We start from the raw sequence: 19,119 nt of genomic DNA on the forward strand, positions 1-19,119 counted from the left end.
TTTTTTTTGGTTTTTCTCCGGTACCGGGAACCGAACTCACGACCTTGCGCTTGCCAGGCAGGCGCTTTTGCCGCTGAGCTAAATCCCCAGCCCCAGTAAATAAGTTTTACAGTGTACCATAGATATTGTAAAATGGGAAGAAATTGTTCAAAAGGAAAAAGGAACTAGGAGAGGGGAAAGGGGAAGAAGGAAGGGAAAAGAGAAAAATACAAGTTTAGCTATAGTATTAGTGTCTCTTAGTTCATACAACAGGAAGATTTGTGCTAATACTGATTGGAGAATTTTTTATGCTCATATCTTGTACTCTGAGTAGCTACTTCAAAGATAATAGCAGTGTATTAACTATTGTTATTCTTCTAAAATCTTGTTATGAAATTTTGTTTTACCTTCTTTCCATAAAATAAAAAAATAAAAAAACTGAATTCCAAAGGTTAATACTGAAAAAAAAAAAATAGTAAAGTTATGTAGAGAGTGAGGCTCAAGTGACAATTTTTGGACCTCTTCTAAAAAAGAAAGAAAATCATAATGATAGTAGTGTCTCAGGCCAATGTATTTACTTTGGGTTTAGTGATGACTATTACCAGTTAGGGTTCAACTGAATAAAATGTACATAAAGTACCTAATTTGTAAGAAGCAATGTGGCAAGGATGCAGAAAGAATAGAGTCTGTTTTAAGAGCATAAAGTCTGGGGTGAGAGGGTGTGTGCAGCAGACATCAGGATAGGAAAGCTCACTCAGGGCTACTAACACTTGTAAGGTACAATTCTAAGTGTTTTAAATGATTTCAGCTCATTTAATCCTCATAATAGTCTTATAGTATTGTGGAAATGCTGTTATTCCCATTTTACAGATGGACTCATGTAAAAGGGACTTGTCTCCCTTTATTTTCTGTGTCCCCACTCACCCTCTCTATCCTTGCCACTTGCCTTTACCCCTACGAACACAAATTGTCCTATAGAAGTTGCATCTCCATGCTAGGAAGGAAGATAGGTCATAAACCCGGTTAAAAGGTACAGTCTATTAGGGAAATGGTAACTGTTCCAAAAGTTTGTGTCCTGTAGCTTTTCTCCTACAGTGTATATTATCACACTTAGAAGGCCCCACTCTTAGCCAAAAGTATCTGAAAAGAACTAATTAAAAAAAAAAAACCCTGGTTAAAATGTAACACATACAGAAAACTTATTTTTACAAATATTCCTCAGAAACAGAAATTATTAGCACCCTTGGAGCGCTCGTGGTCCCTTTGAGTCCTACCCCCCAGCCCCAGGGGTAATCACTGGCTTATGACATTGCAGGTTAATTTTGCTGTTCTTTGGATTTCATGTAAATGGAATTAAAAGTTGGTACTCTTATTTCTAGCTTCTTTTGCTCAATAGTATATGAGGGTTATCTTTATTGTTGCTTATGATATAAATCATAGTTATTGCTGTCTAGTATTCCATTGGCGAACAGGATTACTGTTCTGTTGGTTAACAGACTGCCTTTTAAAAAATTCCTCACAGCCGGGCGTGGTGGCACATGCCTGTAATCTCAGCACTGGGGACGCTGAGACAGGAGGATCATTGTGAATTCAAGACCAGCCTGAGCTACAAAGTGAGCTCAAGGCCAGCCTGAACTGCATAGTGAGACCCTGTCTTAAAAAGACAAAAAAAAGAAAAAGAAAAAAAAATAAAAAATTCCTTCTGTTGGTGGAATTAATGATAGTCTTGAGTTTGGGGTTATTTTAAGTAATGATGCTGTGAACGTTTTAGTTGTCTTTTGTTGATTGACCAGTATGTACACATTTCCATTTGTATACACTTGGAATGGTATGTATTGTTTTAGAGAAGGTGCTTGTGTTTAGTCTTTTTTTTGTTTTTGTTTTTGTCTTTTTTGAGACAGGGTCTCCTTATGCAGTTCAGGCTGGCCTTGAGCTCACTTTGTAGCCCAGGCGGTTCTTGAACTCGCAACGATCCTCCTGCCTCAGCCTCCCGAGTGCTGGGATTACAGGCATGCACCACCATGCCCAGCTGTGTTTAGTCCAGGAAGATAATATAAATGGACAAATTATTCTTCAGCAGGAGTTGTATATTTTCTATAGTTTGGTGGATTTAGAGTGATATTTCTTTATGGCTTTAATTTGTATTTGAAAAAATGGATACTTCCATCAGACTGTATTGTTACACGGGTATGGCAGAAGGGAAGATTGGATATCAGGTGATGATATTTGTTGATTATTTCTCTCAAATCAGTCATGTTTTTAAGTATTTTGCATTGTTTTAAGTATTAATATTTTGATAAATATTAATATTCATCATAAATATCTTAAGACGGAAGTATTATAGGTATCCTCATTTTATATAGATAGAGGGGCTAGGAATATAGCTCAGCGGCACAGTGCCTGCTTGGCAAGTGCAAGGTCCTCAGTTTGATTCCCAGTAAAAAAAACTATTTTATATAGCTAGAAACAGAGGCACAGACAGGTTAAGTAACTTGACCAAAACCACATAGCTAGTAAATGGTAGAACTAACACTTGTGCCTAAGAAGTCTGGTTTCCTAACCTGTGCTGTTTGCTCTTATAACCACAATAATCTGCCACCTAAGCTTTGATGACTTTTTTTTTTTAATCTCCTTTTTCTATAGTAATTATTAATGTTTACTTAGCATTTGCCACATTATAAGCACCTTGTGTGTGTTAATTCCTTCACTCTTTGTGGCAGCCATACAAGGTGGATGGTATTACTGTTACCATTTTTATCCTCATTTTACAGAGGAACAAATAGGACTAATAAGGTTAAGAAAGTTGCTCAAGCTGTGCGTGGTGGTGCATGCCTATCATCCTAGCATCCTAGCACAGGAGGCTGAGGCAGGAGGATTGCCGTTTTCCAGTAGTCTTTGACTACATATGACCTTAGTATTCCCTGAGCATTTCATTTCTGGCATCTTTTTTTTTTTGGTGGCATTAATCAAACTTACCAAGGGCCTTTGTGTATACTAGGCAATCACTCTGCTACGAAGCTACCCTCTTCCCCTTGGTATCTGTAGATCTTCCCAAGTGAGGCACAGTTGCACTAATGAGAAGGAGTTTTAGGAAACACTTTTTAAGTACTGACTGCTGTGATCTGAACCAAGTAAACCGGTTTAGAACAATTAATTGAATTATGTTGTATTATTTTTTGTTGTTAATTTAAATTAGAGAGCAATTCTTGTTTATCACTATTTTTAACATCAGGTTTACTAATCTGTGCAGAGGGTCCCTAACTCAGACTGGTCAACTGTTCTCCATGATTTGTTAATGCTAATTTTTATTCTCAGTTAACAGAATGGTAAGTAAGGCAGAGTTGTGTCTCACTAGTCAACCTTGCCTCACATTCCCTTTTTAAAAATACCCATTGGCTCATTGCATATTACCCGCCCCTTGGCCTCATTTCACTTTTTTTGTTGAGGAAGTCTGGGTGTGGTGGTGCATGCCTGCAATCCTAGCACTCTGGAGGTTGAAGCAGGATTGCCATGAGTTTGAAGCCAGTCTGTGCTACGTAGTGAGTTCAAGGCCAGTCTAAACTACATGGTGAAACCCTGTCTCAAAAAAAAAAAAAAAACAACAGAAAAAAAAGAATCACCACTTAATAAAGACTCTTCAGATAAAGCCCACTTAGATTCAGTCACACATTTCATAGCATGTAGCCAGTGGGCACTGGGCAAATAGTGGTGGTGCAGACTTCATGGATCTTGGAGTTAAGGGACGAATCCTCATAACATACTTGTGGGGTCAGCAAGGGAAGAGTGGCTTTCTTCTCCATTATAGATGTGCAAACTGAAGGAAAGTAACTTAGTGGAGGTTAGTGCACTGCCAGGTGACAGACCCAAGACCTACATCCTACTCCTCTGACTGCAGGTGCTAGGCTTCTTCAGAAATAACTAGTTGTCGTGTTTTGCGGGGAAAATCTGTTTTATGTAAAGTGTGAGGATATCAATTGAACTTTTTAGAGCTGTTAGCAGATTATTGCTGGTAAGAGGGAATAATGGAAGTTTAAAATGTGTGTGCTTTAACCCACATATTCTGTTGGGTTTTGGTTGCAGTCAGGTGACACACAGAGTTTTGCACAGAAGCTCCAGCTCCGGGTACCTTCTGTGGAGTCTTTGTTTCGAAGTCCAATAAAGGAATCCCTATTCCGATCTTCTTCAAAAGAGTCTTTGGTACGAACGTCTTCCAGAGAGTCCCTGAATCGACTTGACCTGGACTATTCTGCTGCCACCTTTGATCCACCCTCTGATATGGAGAGTGAGGCGGAAGATTCACTAGGAAATTCAGACAGTCTCAACAAGGAACAGTTGATTCAGCGGCTGCGAAGAATGGAAAGAAGCTTAAGTACCTACAGAGGAAAATATTCTGAGGTAGGAGATGGCTATTTTGCCTGCACTAAATTTTCTTTCCCTGTTCTATCATTCCTGCTGTTGTTCATCTTAACTGCTGTGCTTGGATAAACTATTGATTCCCTAGACACCCTGTTACTGCTGGTAGGTAGGCTGTATTTAGAGCTTCAGTGGTACTGAGGCTCTTTGCAAGACTCTTGGTGAAATGTTGAAGATTGTTGCCTGTAACCTTCTGGTGCTTGCATTCTATGTCCCATCATTCCTAGCCCTTTCCTTAAGGTCCTTGGACACCCAGCTTAGAGGTGACCCTTTTTCCTGTGCACATCCCCTTCCTTATTCACCTCTAAATACTGTCTCCCAAATGACCTCTTCTGCCAGTCATGTCCCCTCAACACTGACTTAGGTTGTATTTTAGGTAGTTTTGTATCTACATTTAAACTGTAGCCTAAAATGAGTCTTTTATGTGCTAAACCCTTTGAGGATGACACATTCTGTTCAGTGTTAGGGAGGAAGTAGTACTGTTCCATTTATTTCTTCAGTCCTTCTGGAACATAATACTTTCATTTTAGGCTTAATTTTATTGGTTGCTTTCTCTTGATACCCTTTTTGTTCTGTACAGTCAAAGCAATTTTTCCTCCTAAAAGCCTTTTGTGGAATAGATTTCCATGACATCTTGTTTAACTTAATGTGGAGTGCTTATCATCTTATAGTTTGTAAATCAGTATCACAGTTAATTTGAAGCAGTACATACTAAAGTTTAGGTGTAGTATATAATGATAGCCAAAACTTCTATTTCAAATTATGGCTATAATATGGGCAGTTTTACCCTGACAGTTAAAACCAAACCAAAACAAAAACCTTAAGGAAATACACAGAGTATTTTTTTAAAGGTATAAGACGCTGACAAAGTAGAAAGGAACTGTAAGCCTAATGTCTGAAGCCTGGCACGCAGAGATGCAAACAGGGAATTAAAGCCATATATCTGCTGATGAGCTTGTGGAATCAGATAGTCTTTTCCTGTAAAAATTTTAAAACTTTTTTCCTACCAAAGTTATTAATGGTCTTGAATTTTTTTATTTACAATTATGCTGTTTTCACTAACTTACCCATATGAAGCTTGGGCAGCAGAGTAAATTTAAGTATGTGAGACACTATGAAGTTTGTATTAAGTAGTTTAATTTTGTACCATCCTTATGAGGTAGATGTTAATTAGCTCTATTTGTAGAAATGAGATTAGATATTCATAAAGTTAAGTAACTTGCTCAAGGTTCCATAGCAGTTGGCAGAGGCTGGATTCGATTCTAAATCTGTTTGTTTCTATTATTCTGTGCTGTCTCAAAGTCAAGCAGCTTGTTAGGGAAAGAAGAGCCCACAGGCTTTGTCTCTACTTCTCCTTGCCACTGTAATTAACTGGGATGAACTGGTGTTATGAATAAAGTGTAGTTCTTGAGTTACTTTTCCTGCCCATCTCACCTGTTTTTTGAACATCATTGTCCTGTTTGGTCTTTTGGTAATAAGAAGAGAGGGCTCCTGGTCTTAGGCAGAATTTAGGTTTCATATTGTTAATCCATAATTTTATCAAGTTGTGCTGGGATGTATTAGGTTAAATCTCTAGTTAGAACTTGAACTACAGTTTCTGTGTATTGGTTGTAAGCTTCTTTCCTTGGATATTTTCAGAGCTACAGTGACAGATCCTATCGATAGCCAGAAGAAACGCTTAGAGATCAGTTATTTAGTGTAGTGTAGCCCAAAGCAAAAACTTACTTGGAGAGCCCTTCAAAACACAGATTCCTATCTCTTTACCCACTGTAATTCAGTTGTCAATCAGTTAGTTTGGGGTAGAGCTCCAGAATTTCTGTTTCTAGCAAACTCCCAGTTATTGATAATAGTCTGTGACTGTGTCAAGTAGTTTGAGTAGCCTTATGCTTTCAGGCAGTATATTAGTTATTTTTTCATTGCTGAGACAAAATACCTGACAGGAACAAGCTAAAGTAGGAGAGTTTTATTTTAGCTCACAGGTTATAGAGGTTTCAGTCCATACTCAGTTGGCTCAAGGCAGGGTGGCGTGGCAGAGGGTCATGGCAGAGGAGAAACAACCCATGGCATGGCAGACAGGAAGCACAAGACTTCCTTCTTTTCCTATTTTATTCCATCCAGTCTGCAAGCCTATTGGCTGATGTCATTCACGCCCACGGTGGGTCTTCTCTCCAGTAAATCGATCATCTATACCTAGAACTGTGGTAAACCAGTCAGTAGACTAATCTAGTATTACACCCATGATCCAGTTCCTCCCAAAAGCCTAACTTATTGAGTGTATGAGGCTTTCAGGGAACAACTAGATATAAATCATAACAGGCAAGTTGGCTCCCATCCTTACCTATGAATTAGGTACTGAAGTCTAAAGAGGTATGTACCTAACATGAAGTCATGTGGAGATTCAGCGTTCTATAGTCAAATTACATTTTACTTTTTAGAAATATATTTTCTATGTTATTTACTTTTAACTGATATGCATTGAATTAAGTTGTATGTTGAAATGTCTAGAAAGGATTTTTGTAGTTTTTTAAAACTTTTATAAAGAAATATTTTGAATTTAGAATGACAAGTTGCATTTATTGAGCTGTAACTAATGTTATTGATGACACTTCATTCTAGCTTGTTACAGCTTATCAGAGTCTTCAAAGAGAGAAGAAAAAGCTACAAGTAAGTGATTTATTGACTGTTATTGAGCTATACATAATTGTAAAATTAGAAAATACCTAATTGTAAGATATTTGTAACACTTCCTTTTTAAATTCTCCATATAATCACAGTATAACCCATTTTACCATTACTGGAGATCTTTATAAAGAAAGGGTGAACGAGATATCCTAGAGATTTTTTTATCTCCGTTGTGGACAGGCTTCATTTAGTTATAGACCCCTATAGTGTTTAACAGGTTTGGGTGTAACACGTTTGCCTCTTTGAAATACATTTCCTAGTACTTCAGTCTGCAGGAAGTTTCTTCTTTGTTTGGAAGTAAAGAGATAACCAACATTCTTTCTTTAATTTTATTTTTGTGGTAGTAGGGATCAAATTGAGGGCCTTGCCTGTACTAGACAAGGGCTGTGTCACTGAGCTATATTCCCAGCCCAGGTACCCAACCTTCTATTAGTTTTCTTTTGTTTCTTGGATATACTCCTCTGATGTCTGCAGACATCTTTGTTTCTTGACGTTGTATCACGATCCATATGCAAAGCATCTTTTCTTTTAGGATAGCAGTTTTCCAAGGCTTCTACTTAAAAAGCTCTTGGTTAAGTATATGGAAATTTTTTTTTTTTTTTTTTTTTTTTTTTTTTTTTTTTCTGGTACCGGGAACCAAACTCACGACCTTGCGCTTGCCAGGCAGGCGCTTTTGCCGCTGAGCTAAATCCCCAGCCCCAAGTATATGGAAATTAAAGCTATTTAAACTCTTTTTAGAGACCCATCTTGACCCAACTGTATCTTGTTTAGGGCCAGAAGTTTTCCTTTGGATACCTCAGGTGATTATTCACACATCAGGGACAGGGGAAATGTCCACTCTAGTTCAAATGGTGCCATCAATTTGCTTCCTGTGGTTTTGTGTGTGTGTGTGTGTGTATGGGTGTGTGTGCATGTGTTAAATATAGTCTTATTTGTAGGTGTTATTTTAAACAGTGCTGCATTTTGTTCTATTTACATAAGCTAATTATGCAACTAAAAAGTTATTTATTTGTAAAGTGAATTTTTGTAGAATTGATTTTCCCAAGTAATTTTTTTTCTTATTTTCTTTCTTTCTTTTTTTTTTTTTTTTTTTTAGATAGGGACTTGCTATATAGTTCAGGCTGGCCTTGAACTCACTGTGTATCCCAGGCTAGCCTCTTAACTTTGTGGTGATCTTCCTGTATCAGCCTCCCAAGTGCCAAGTTTACAGGCATGTGCCACCACACTCAGCTTGTTTGTTTGTTTGTTTGTTTATTTATTTATTTGGTACTGGGAATTGAACTCACAACCTTGCACTTGCAAGGCAGGTGCTGTGCTGCTGAGCTACATACCCCTTGCCTTGTTTTTTAAATAACTTCCCATAAATATTAATCCTGGCATGTTAGGTGTAACATTAAACATTAAATTTCCTGGCTTTGACCTGGAATATAATCAGTTCTGAATGGTAATATCAATTATTTTTGCAGGTTTGGTGTTCTAATTGTTCATAATAAATATGAAAGTTAGATTATTACACATTGAGTTTTAAATTTGGTAATATTTTCCTGAAATGAGATCCTTTGAAGTGGAGAGTAGTTCTGACTTATCCCACTATCTTAATATTCCATAAATTCATTCTCAAAAGGTCACCTGTTCCTAAGTTCTGTGGGTTCCTTGCTTGTGTATCTATGAAGTATGGATTTAAAAATTCCAGATGTACATAATTCTAACACGAAGTGACAGTAAAGAATTGTCATTTCATTGTCCCAAATATAAAAGATATTAGAGATAAAATTCAGTGACTTGCACTCATTCCTGTGTGTACATGCCCATGTGTGCCTATCTAAACACCTGTTTCTTAAATACCCTTTCAATAGATCCAATGAAATTAAAATTGTAAGTACTGCTGAAATTATTACTAGTGCCATAATTATTACTAGTGCCATTCATACGAATTAACATTTATTGAGCTCTTACTGTGTACTAGGTATTATGTATTTAGTTTTTCTCCTCTTTTGTGAAGAAACTGAGGGAGAGACTTGTTCATTGTTTCAGCGTGTAAGAGGCAGGTGGGAGGAGGGGGCTCCACTACCTTGTAGTTAGCCTACAGAGCACGTGCTTCTAAGTGCTGGTCTACCGTTTCTCACTTTTCTCAGCATTGCATCTTTATACATTTAAAAATTTATGTTTGAAACCAAACAAAACCTGTGTTCATGGCTTTAAAGGGGAAAAAAAAGACTTTTGTTTTGATTTAGTCACTTACATAACCCTCTAAAAACAACCCAGGTCAGATTCTCCTGATCAGAAACAGCTGTAACCCCGGCTACTGCCTTTTTTTTTTCCTGAGGTAGTGGCAGTTCACCCCAGGGCCTCACATATGGGAGGCAGGCACTCCACCATTGAGCTATATCCCCAGCATTTTTATTTTTGGGGACAGGGTCTCATAAGTTGCTCAGGCTGGCCTTGAACTTGCAGTTCTCCCAAGTGTCTGGGATTATGTGTGTGTACCACCAAGCCAAAGATGTCTGTGTGTTTTAATAAATGTATAGTTAGTTTCGTGACCACACTCATAGACAGAATGTAGAGGGGTTTTGCAGCATCATGAATTAACTTTCAACAGAATCTCAACATGGTCACATCCTTAACATAGTCAGGCCTCTCCTCCATCTTCAGGTTATTTGGATAATCAGTTATAGTATTATTAAATAATTATTTTTTAATTTTGTTTTGCGTTACTATGCTATGCAGATTTTTAATCAGCTTTTTTTTTTAAAGGGTATATTAAGTCAGAGTCAGGATAAAGCACTTCGTAGAATTGGAGAATTAAGAGAGGTAAGTTTTAGTGATTAATACTTTGAAAATAATAATTTTTTTTTCTGTATTTGTCAGAATCATTATGCATAATACGCTAATTGTATATGCACATAATTATGGGAGTAACTGACCAGTCCACTCTGCAAGGCCACAGATCATTCATAGAGCTTTTATGTGGTTCTTTTAAAATAAATATTGGTGGAATTCATGAAAGATGTCTTAACAACAGACCATGGCTTATCTGTGTGAATAGTCAGTAGCAACTTCCAGGGCTAAAATGTCCCTACTGTATTTCAGGCTTCATTTTGCTTTTCCTAACCAGTAATCTTTTTGGTAAAATATAAATTTTATATTCATTGTACTTTTAGGGGGTAATTCTTAATAGAGGTTGGATTGAGCTCTTGTCTTCCCGCTGCTAACACGTACCCACTTGGTATCCTTGTGGGCAAGACCACTCCTGGTCTCATGTACTGTCTCAGATTTGCCTGCTGTACTTTGCAGTCAGTACTTGCTGCCTTTTTCTAGTTCTTGTGTTCTCAAGCCCATCTGATACTTTATTGGTTTCCTCTACTTTATTCAGTACAGATCCCAATAGCATATTTATTGGTATTAGTACTTTCTTTCCACCTATTTGTATTTTGGTATTTATGGAGAATATCTTGTTACTTAGTTTTGTTGTGAATGTTCTTCAGTGGTCTTGGTTTGCTACTTTTTGTTCCTTTAGTCTCCAAACAGGGTTTGGGGGAAGTTTGAAACAGGTGACATTACAGGAAATCAAAATAAATTTAGAATTCTATGTATTATAATTGTATAATTTATGGAATTTATGAATCAAAGATATATAAGTACAGATAGTTTTAAAAGGATTGGGTTAATTAAAAATTCTACAAATAGCAATTGAGAAATGCTAGTATATTTGTGAGAGGAGGCAAAGGAGAAGAAAAACATGGTAGTTTTTTTTTTTTTTTTTTTTTTTCCAGTACCGGGAATCGAACTCACTACCTTGCACTTGCCAGGCAGGCACTGTGCCGTTGAGCTAAATCCCCAGCCCCAAAACATGGTAGTTTTGAGTGGTTGAGTAGCCAGGCGTGGTGGTGCACGCCTGTAATCCTAGCACTCGGGAGGCTGAGGCAGGAGGATTGTTGTGAGTTCAAGACCAGCCTGGGCTACAAAGTGAGCTCAAGGCCAGTCTGAACTGCATAGGGAGACCCTGTCTCAAAAAAGACCAAAAAAAGAAAAAAAAATGTGTGAGAACTTTCCTTTTGGGCCGGGGATATAGCTCAGCGGCACAAGCGCCTGCCTGGCAAGCGTAAGGTCCTGAGTTCGATTTCCGGTACCAAAAAACACAACAAAACAAAAAACCACATCTATTGAATGGTTGAAATGTCATGAAGACCAACTACTTTGTTCCACAGAATATCTTTTGTTATTGTTGCCTGAATTAACGATCACTTTTAGTTGTATAGGAATTTCTTGTATGACATTATGTTTTATTCTTATATTTGACTTGTAGTGTCTTTAGTTTATTACAGTTTAATACTATTTCTAGTTTATTATATAGCCCATTTCCTGCTGTTTTTATGATGATACAAAAGAGAGATTATATATAATTTACCCCAATTCCCCAGTAATCCTTTAAAAACATTCTAACTTTGAAGAGCAGAGTAATTTATTTTTGTTATGTCAACAAGACTAAGCATTGACCTCTATTGTACAAATACTTTCATCTTTCCTTAATGAAAAATTGTACAACTTGTTTTTGATTAGTACTTTAGAAGAATTAATACTAACTTTTAAAGTAATAGAGAAAGAACAAACTCTTTACTCGCAGTCTTCCTACAGTCTCACATTTCTAGCTTGACTTGGAAGACAGCTAGTATTCAGAGAAGCATTGCATGCGACTGAAAGTGTGCAGTGAGAAGGTTTTGGGAAGTGAGGGTGTAACAGGTGGGTCATCCTCTTTTTTCCCCCTTTGTATTACTAGAATGTGATTTTTACCTTGTGAAAACTTCACTGAATGAAGCACCTTCGCTTTTTGCTAAAGGGGCCAATAATGTGGCACTTTTTCATCAGAAATTTTTTTCTGTTGAGCTAGCATCTTTTTGTTTACTATATATTTTTGCTCATTATCTTCCCTTTGGAGAACAAAGAGTGTAAACAATAGATATATTCTAATTTGGTAAGAAATTAAATGTCCATGTTTCATACAGCTGATGATAGATATACATCGTACTGGAGAGCAGACATGCTTAAAATTCAGAGAGTATATATTAGAGGGTGGGCATTAGGTTTTGAGGATGTTTCACTGAGGGACGTATGCTCACGAAAATATGGCTGAATGAGAAGTGGACATCTGAATATATGGTTAGGACCCATGTGATATTTCACACTGATGGCTTTAGGAATTCTAGAAGAGTATAGGTGTGTGGGAGAATAGGCAACACTTAGTGCCAGATAGTGCTTCTCTGTTTTGAAAATTAATAAATTTGAAACAGTTCAAGAAAAGGGAATTGATTATAAGTCCTTGAACATATTTTTTAAGCAGAATTATTCTAGCAAATCTGTGAGAAATGGTTTCAGAGGAAGACTTGAGGTAAGAAATAGCTCTAGAACACTGTCAATGGAAATTCACTGTCAAAAATTAGATTTGGATCGTGGTTTCAATTGTGGAAAAAATATTGTAGAAAAAGTAATAAAATAATTTGATCACATGTAGGATCAATAAAGATATTTTAAATATTTTGAGTTTAGGGAGTTAGTGAGGTAGAAATCCCAGTGCAATTAATTCTAATTTTTGGGTGGTCAATATCGTGTGTTCTGGATGTCTAGCTTTTAAGGGAGTAAGTGTAAGGGAAAAACACAGAAGATATAAAACCAAGACTGAGCCTAGAGGGACACATAGAAGTCAGAAGGATAAAGAGGCATATAGCCAGAAACCCCAAAGCCATGAAGTGCAGGTACCTTCATTATTACCTTCAGGTAATGGGTTGGGATTGAGAGAGATAAAGATTATTGAATTTTAGAACTATCCATTAATGACTAAAGAAAGTAGCATTTTAAGTAATTTCAGGAAGTAGGAATTTTCTTGTTCCTTGTTTTCATCCTTTTTCTGATGAGAAAGCATGTGATTTTGACTAATGGATTCTTCATGTATTGGGAGGAAGAAAACCATTGGCTTTCTACATGGGCCATTATGATTTAGTTTTAGATCAAGTTACTGTAAGATAATATAAAGCATTATGGTGTCTCAAAGTTTTATCTTCTTTTTTTCTTTCTGCATTATGATTATCAATTTAGCAATCATTATAGCTCCAGAAAATGTACATTTTCTTCTTGGGTCTTCATATTCATTAAGGAAAAAGACTTATTTGTTGGTGTTAATATCTTGAATGCTGATTATTCCCTATTGTTGATACCTTGTAAAAGATACACTAATTTGTATTAATCATGTTTTTAAACATTAAAAACTTTAGTTTGTATTTGTTGTCTTATGTTGAAAATCACTTATAAAATCTTTTGTTTTAGGAGCTTCAGATGGACCAACAAGCAAAAAAACATCTTCAAGAGGAGTTTGATGCATCTTTAGAGGAGAAAGACCAGTATATCAGTGTTCTCCAAACTCAGGTAAAAGAGTAAAAGTATGGAATTTTTGTATTAAGATAAATAAAGGAGTTTTGATGGGCTAAGCGTACAGAATTTTTAATATACATTTGTGTATGTGTGTAAAGTAGGGGAGGTATAATTTTTAAAAAGCCCCTTTCCTCAATTTTAAGGATACCTTTTTGTTTACTATATCTTTTTACTGTATCACTGATTATAGCACATATAAAAACCATTTGCACTGGGAATAAGCTTTTTATTTTGATTTTCCTCTCACTAGAGTAAAAGCAATATCGTTTACTCTATCCCCCTAATGTTTTAAAGAAAGCATTTCTGCCGTAGTTTTTTTTCTTTCCCTAAATGAAGTACTCTTCTCTAGGTTTCTCTCCTGAAACAACGATTACGAAATGGTCCAATGAATGCTGATGTACCAAAGTCACTTCCTCAGGTTGAACCACAAGCTGAAGCCTTCGCTAAAGAAGAGAACATAGAGGGTGTCCTAGAGCCAGAGAACACAGAGGGTGGGGTCGAGCCAGGAGGTAAGCTTCATTTTGTCAGAAGTTTAACTCAAAAACTAGAAGAAAAAAGAGATTCTGAGATGTGATCTGATAGAAATGGACTAACAGGAATAATCTGCCTTTGATCTAACATTGCACAAAGATGCAAAGGTTGTTTTGTTTTGTTTTTGGTTCTTTCTTGTCTTACTTTCAGGAGAAAATAAGTAACTGTATGTAGCACCACATTTTTATTAAAATCGAAATCATTCTTCCACTGTTTTTGGTAGCAGCAGATTTGATACGAACAGGTGAGATTTTGCTCAATATTAATAAATATGCTAATAGTAATTTGCTTTCCTTTTTTGGTCCTTTTGAGACAGGGTTTCACTGTGCAGTTCAGGCTAGCCTTGAACTCACTTTGTAGCCCAGGCTGGCCTGAACTTGCAGCAGTCTTCCTGCCTTAGCCTCCCAAGTGCTGGGATTAAGGTGTGTGCCAAGACTCCTGACCATGCTAATTGTAATTATTCAGCTATCTTAGTTTTTTTTTAGCTGGAAAAGAATAAATAGCCAAATTTTATCTGGGAATTCAGTTATTGCCCTCATTATTTTTTGTAGTTGAGGCACATATTCAGGAAAGTTCCCACTTTTTATTTCCTAGACCTTTCTCTCAAAAAGACTTATAATAAACTTTTGGTCCAGTCAAAGGTAGAGTAAATTACCGAGCAACAAGCTATCTGAGCAGCCTGTAAGGGGTCCTGTACTGCCTGGGAATGTGAAAATTTCACTCAACTGTAGGGAAATGCAGAAAGCTATACTTATCAGAACTCTTCTTAGGAAGAGATTAGAATGTGGTTGGGAAGAACACTTTATGAATCCTTTCTGGATCAGGGCTAAGACAAAGAATATATTTTTTAATTTTTTTTGAGACAGGGTCTTGCTATATTGTTTGGGCTGGCCTTGACCTCACTACTCCAGGCTGGCCTCAAACTCGAGGTAATTATCTTGCTTCAGCCTCCCAAGTGCTGGGACTAAAGCCATGCACCAACCGCTATACCTGGCAAAGAGGAGTTGTTTTTTTTTTTTTTTTTTTTTGGTACTGGGACTTGAACTCACGACCTTATGCTTGCTAAGCGGGTGCTTGTGCCGCTGAGCTATAGCCCCGGCCTGAAGAGGATAATTTTAATAATAAAAAGTAACTATCAAACTATCTTCAAGAGTAAATTCAATTAATGTTAGTTAATTACTGTGCTATTACAGGATTGGGTTGAACCACCAAAGAGGTGAATGTACTACTAAGGATTTTCAACAAAATATCAAATAAGTATTAACTAAGAATAGAGGTTTGGAAGAACATTACATTATTAGCTACCAGACTTGTTGCCTCTCTTCTTGGTCTGACTCAGAGTATAACCAGGTATTTGTATAATGAGACACTCCTATAGCCAGGCACGGTGACACATCCTGTAATCCCCGCACTTTTGGGGGGCTAGGGCAGGAGGGTTGCCCAAGTCCTGCCTGGGCAATTTAGCAAGACCTTGCAACAAAATAAAAAGTGAAAAGTGGGCTGAGCATGGATCTCAGTGTGAAGGCCCCAGATGCAATTCCTAGTACCACCCCTGCAAAATAAACACACACACACACACACACACACACACACATACACACACACACACACTTCTACACTCCTGAGGCTGGGAGTGTAGGTCAGTGGGAGAGGGTAGGCTTAGCATGGGCAAAGGCCTAAGTTCAATTCCTAGCATTAAAAAAAACCCAAAAAACAACTTCTGCCTACTAATAGACTAATTCTTCCTTGAATTATATATTTTACTGACTGATATGCTTATGCTGCTTTATTGGTAGTGGGAGGTAGAGCTTCTGCTAAAACACTAGAAACACTTCAGCAAAGAATTAAGCGTCAAGAAAATCTACTTCAGCGTTGCAAAGAAACAATTCAGTCACGTAAGGAACAATGTACGCTATTAACCAGTGAAAAAGAAGCGTTACAAGAACAACTTGATGAAAGACTTCAAGAATTAGAAAAGATGAAGGTAAAAAAAGCAAATGAGTTTTGTTCTGGTTAATGCTATAAAGCTGGATCCATAGACTCCACCATAGCCTGTAACACCTCTGAGAAAAGCCTTCTTTTATTCTCCATAGATAAGACGGAGAAAATGTCCTGGTTTGGGCATAAAGTGCTCTGGACTTCTTAGCATTTACTTTATTTTTGAGTCTTCCTAGTCTAGTATTTTCTCCCACCAGACTTCCTATATACTTTTCTCCCACTAGACTGTAAGATGTATCTAAGTTAGATTTTTGAGTTTTCAAATGAGGAGAATCTTTATTAGAGATGTAAATGAATTTTTAAAATTTTTTAGGAGCTTCATATGGCTGAGAAGACTAAACTCATCACTCAGTTGCGTGATGCAAAGAACTTAATTGAACAGCTTGAACAAGATAAGGTAAAACAACAAACTTATGATACTAAAATTTGTTGGGGGAGGCCCCATAATTCACTTTTGAAAGCAGTTGGAAGCATTCATAGTCCTGTTTTTCCCAAATTACTGCAGCTTTTTCTAGGAAAAGTCTTTAATTTCTGAATTTAAGTACTAGCATTAGTTTTATATCATAGGAAGCTGATTCTCTATCCATAATTTCTTGATTCCAGTGAGCATTTTAATCTATAGATTTGAGTAACCTTTGCCAAGGAAATCTATGTTTATAGTACATACCTACTTTTCAGAGAAAATTGGAATTATTTATAGTGAAAGCATTTTAATGTGAATGATTTGGGTATATTCTTTTAGATATTATGGGGAGCAGATTAATCTCTCAGATAAGTTGCCTGGAAAATAAAGAAGTCATAGTGTGTATATTAACATAAGCAAAAATTTCTACGTATGGATTTTAGAGTGTATAAGGAGACTGGAGGATTGAGAAGAGGATATCTTATCCTTGGCAGTTTGGAGTTGGAGCGACAGTACTGACCTGTCTTTTAAACCCAAGTTTTTAGGTCCTTTTTAATAGCAGCTCCTAGTTTATTCCACACCACCTGCCATTTCCTTTAATATGCTGGCTTATAGCTATGATATTTTATATATCTTTAAAACAAAGCACACTTTTTATATAAAAATATAACCACATTATTTACATCTAACAGCTTAATAATAATTTCTTTGTAGAATTTGATATCTAGTTTCAGATTTCTCCACATTTTCATTGCAGTGGGTGGATCTGACTCTTAAGGCTTCTTTTAATCAAGTGTCTTTACTCGCTTTTTCTATTGTGATTTGGTTTTTGGAGAAACTGAAGGCCCATGATTTTGTTTTGAAACTTTTTATTAACATTGTTTCCTTTACCTGGTTGTGATTTGTCTATAATTATTAGCCACCTGGAAGAGTCTATCAGTAAAGCAGGGCTCCACAAACCCTGTAGGTAAAGTAATAATCTTTTAAGATCATAAATAGCTGTCACAAAATCTGAACACATTTTCAAGAAACAATTTGACTACATTTTTTTGTTAATCCCAAATTATTGATTTATTATATAATAATTTGGTTATCTCTTTTCCCTTAGTGACCTTCATTCTAGTGTAGATTATCCACAGATGGGGAACAGAGCATCTAGCAAATTGGAGGAATGGGGTGCCATATTGACAGTAATTAGTAGTAGTGGGACTACAGATAGTCACAGGATGAAAGAGAAAAACCAGGTAGATTCATCCTGCAGTCGTGCTCTATCCACATGGCAGCAGGAAACGTACCCTTTGAGCAGTCTCTGGGATTACCTGCATGTTATAGGCTGGCTCAGTAATTGTAGCTCGTTATGATTCTGAGCCAAGTTCAGAAGGTAATATTTTGTTCATTGTAAACTGATTATTAAGATGTGGAAAATTACAGCACAATTGTAGAAAATCTGTAAATATTTCCACAAAAATGTCTTTTAATGCTTAAAAGATTAAAATTATTATTAAAGTAATTTTACATTGAAAATATCCTGGTAGCGTGCTGGATAACTAAGGCATAGAGCAAAACGTAGATTATAGTTCATGAAACACTGAAATAATTCTTATAATGTACTGAGGTAGAAATATTTTTTATGCCTTTAGAATTAAGTTTAGGCTGTTATTGATGATGCAGTTTTGTTATACAAATGCTTTAGAGTCTGCACTTCTGTTCAGGGAATGGTAATAGCAGAGACGAAACGTCAGATGCATGAAACATTGGAACTGAAAGAAGAAGAAATTGCTCAACTTCGCAGTCGCATCAAACAGGTGACCACCCAGGGAGAAGAATTACGGGAACAGAAAGAAAAGTCTGAAAGAGCTGGTAAGAACTCAGGAGTTACTTGTTTTGAGGTCAAAAATCTTTTAAAGTGCTTTACCAATTTTCTAAAAATTAAATATTGATAAAAATGCTTGACTGTAGGGGCTGAGGGTATAGCTCAGTGGCATAAGCGCCTGCCTGGCAAGCACAAGGTCCTGAGTTCTAGTCCCAGTACAAAAAAAAAAAAAACTGATCCCCAAAAGTGCCTATCTGTAGGTACTTTTATAAGACAGCAAACTGCTCATTAGAGAAGGTAGGGGTAAGCAAACTATGGTCAGTGGGTTACATCTTGCCTATAGTGTATGTACAGCCCTTAGGCAGAAAGTGACTTTTATGTTTTTAAATGGTTCAAAAAAGTAACAGAGCCTGCAAGTTGTCTATAAAATAAAATAAAATACTAACAGCTGGACTGTTACGGACAATAATTACTGACTGTGGCCTTAGAGTATCAAAACTCAAGGTTAAAATTTAGAAATTTAAATAAGTATGGTATTGTGCTTTTTAAATAACAGCTATGTTCTAGTTGCTCAAGGGTAAGCAGAAAGTGTATAGTACACTTCAAAAGAGAATAATGAATAATTTGTTGTCATATGTAATATGTCATGGCATTACATTTGACACAATAAATGCTAAGACCAGCATAGTGTAGTAGTGTAGTGTAGTGTAGTGGTGTAGTATTCAGCAAATGCAGTGTTGAGTAATGCTAGAAAAGGAGACATGTTAGAAAGAGGAAAGAGCAGAGTGAACAGTGTGTTCAGATCAGGAAGCCTATGAGTTTTGAGTTGGGCCTCAAATAATGAGTAGGGTGGTCTTAAACACAGGATTAGGGACAG

At 36.7% G+C, this 19,119-nt stretch overlaps 1 protein-coding gene across 4 annotated transcripts in view; it reads left to right on the forward strand.

Moving 5' to 3' along the window:
* Golga4 (golgin A4) overlaps window positions 1–19,119 on the forward strand; it is a 121,929-nt gene that overhangs the window by 46,635 nt on the left and 56,175 nt on the right. For all 4 annotated transcript variants that reach the window (XM_005383706.2, XM_005383707.2, XM_005383709.2 and 1 more), the window contains 8 exons: window positions 4,060–4,374; window positions 7,009–7,056; window positions 9,829–9,885; window positions 13,393–13,491; window positions 13,847–14,006; window positions 15,825–16,012; window positions 16,340–16,423; window positions 18,142–18,289. In XM_005383706.2, the coding sequence (XP_005383763.1) occupies window positions 4,060–4,374; window positions 7,009–7,056; window positions 9,829–9,885; window positions 13,393–13,491; window positions 13,847–14,006; window positions 15,825–16,012; window positions 16,340–16,423; window positions 18,142–18,289 (1,099 nt within the window). The remainder of the gene's footprint in view (window positions 1–4,059; window positions 4,375–7,008; window positions 7,057–9,828; window positions 9,886–13,392; window positions 13,492–13,846; window positions 14,007–15,824; window positions 16,013–16,339; window positions 16,424–18,141; window positions 18,290–19,119) is intronic.

Source organism: Chinchilla lanigera, unplaced genomic scaffold, assembly GCF_000276665.1.
Source record: "Chinchilla lanigera isolate Chin_1 unplaced genomic scaffold, ChiLan1.0 scaffold00020, whole genome shotgun sequence".
NCBI classification, from domain to species: domain Eukaryota; kingdom Metazoa; phylum Chordata; class Mammalia; order Rodentia; family Chinchillidae; genus Chinchilla; species Chinchilla lanigera.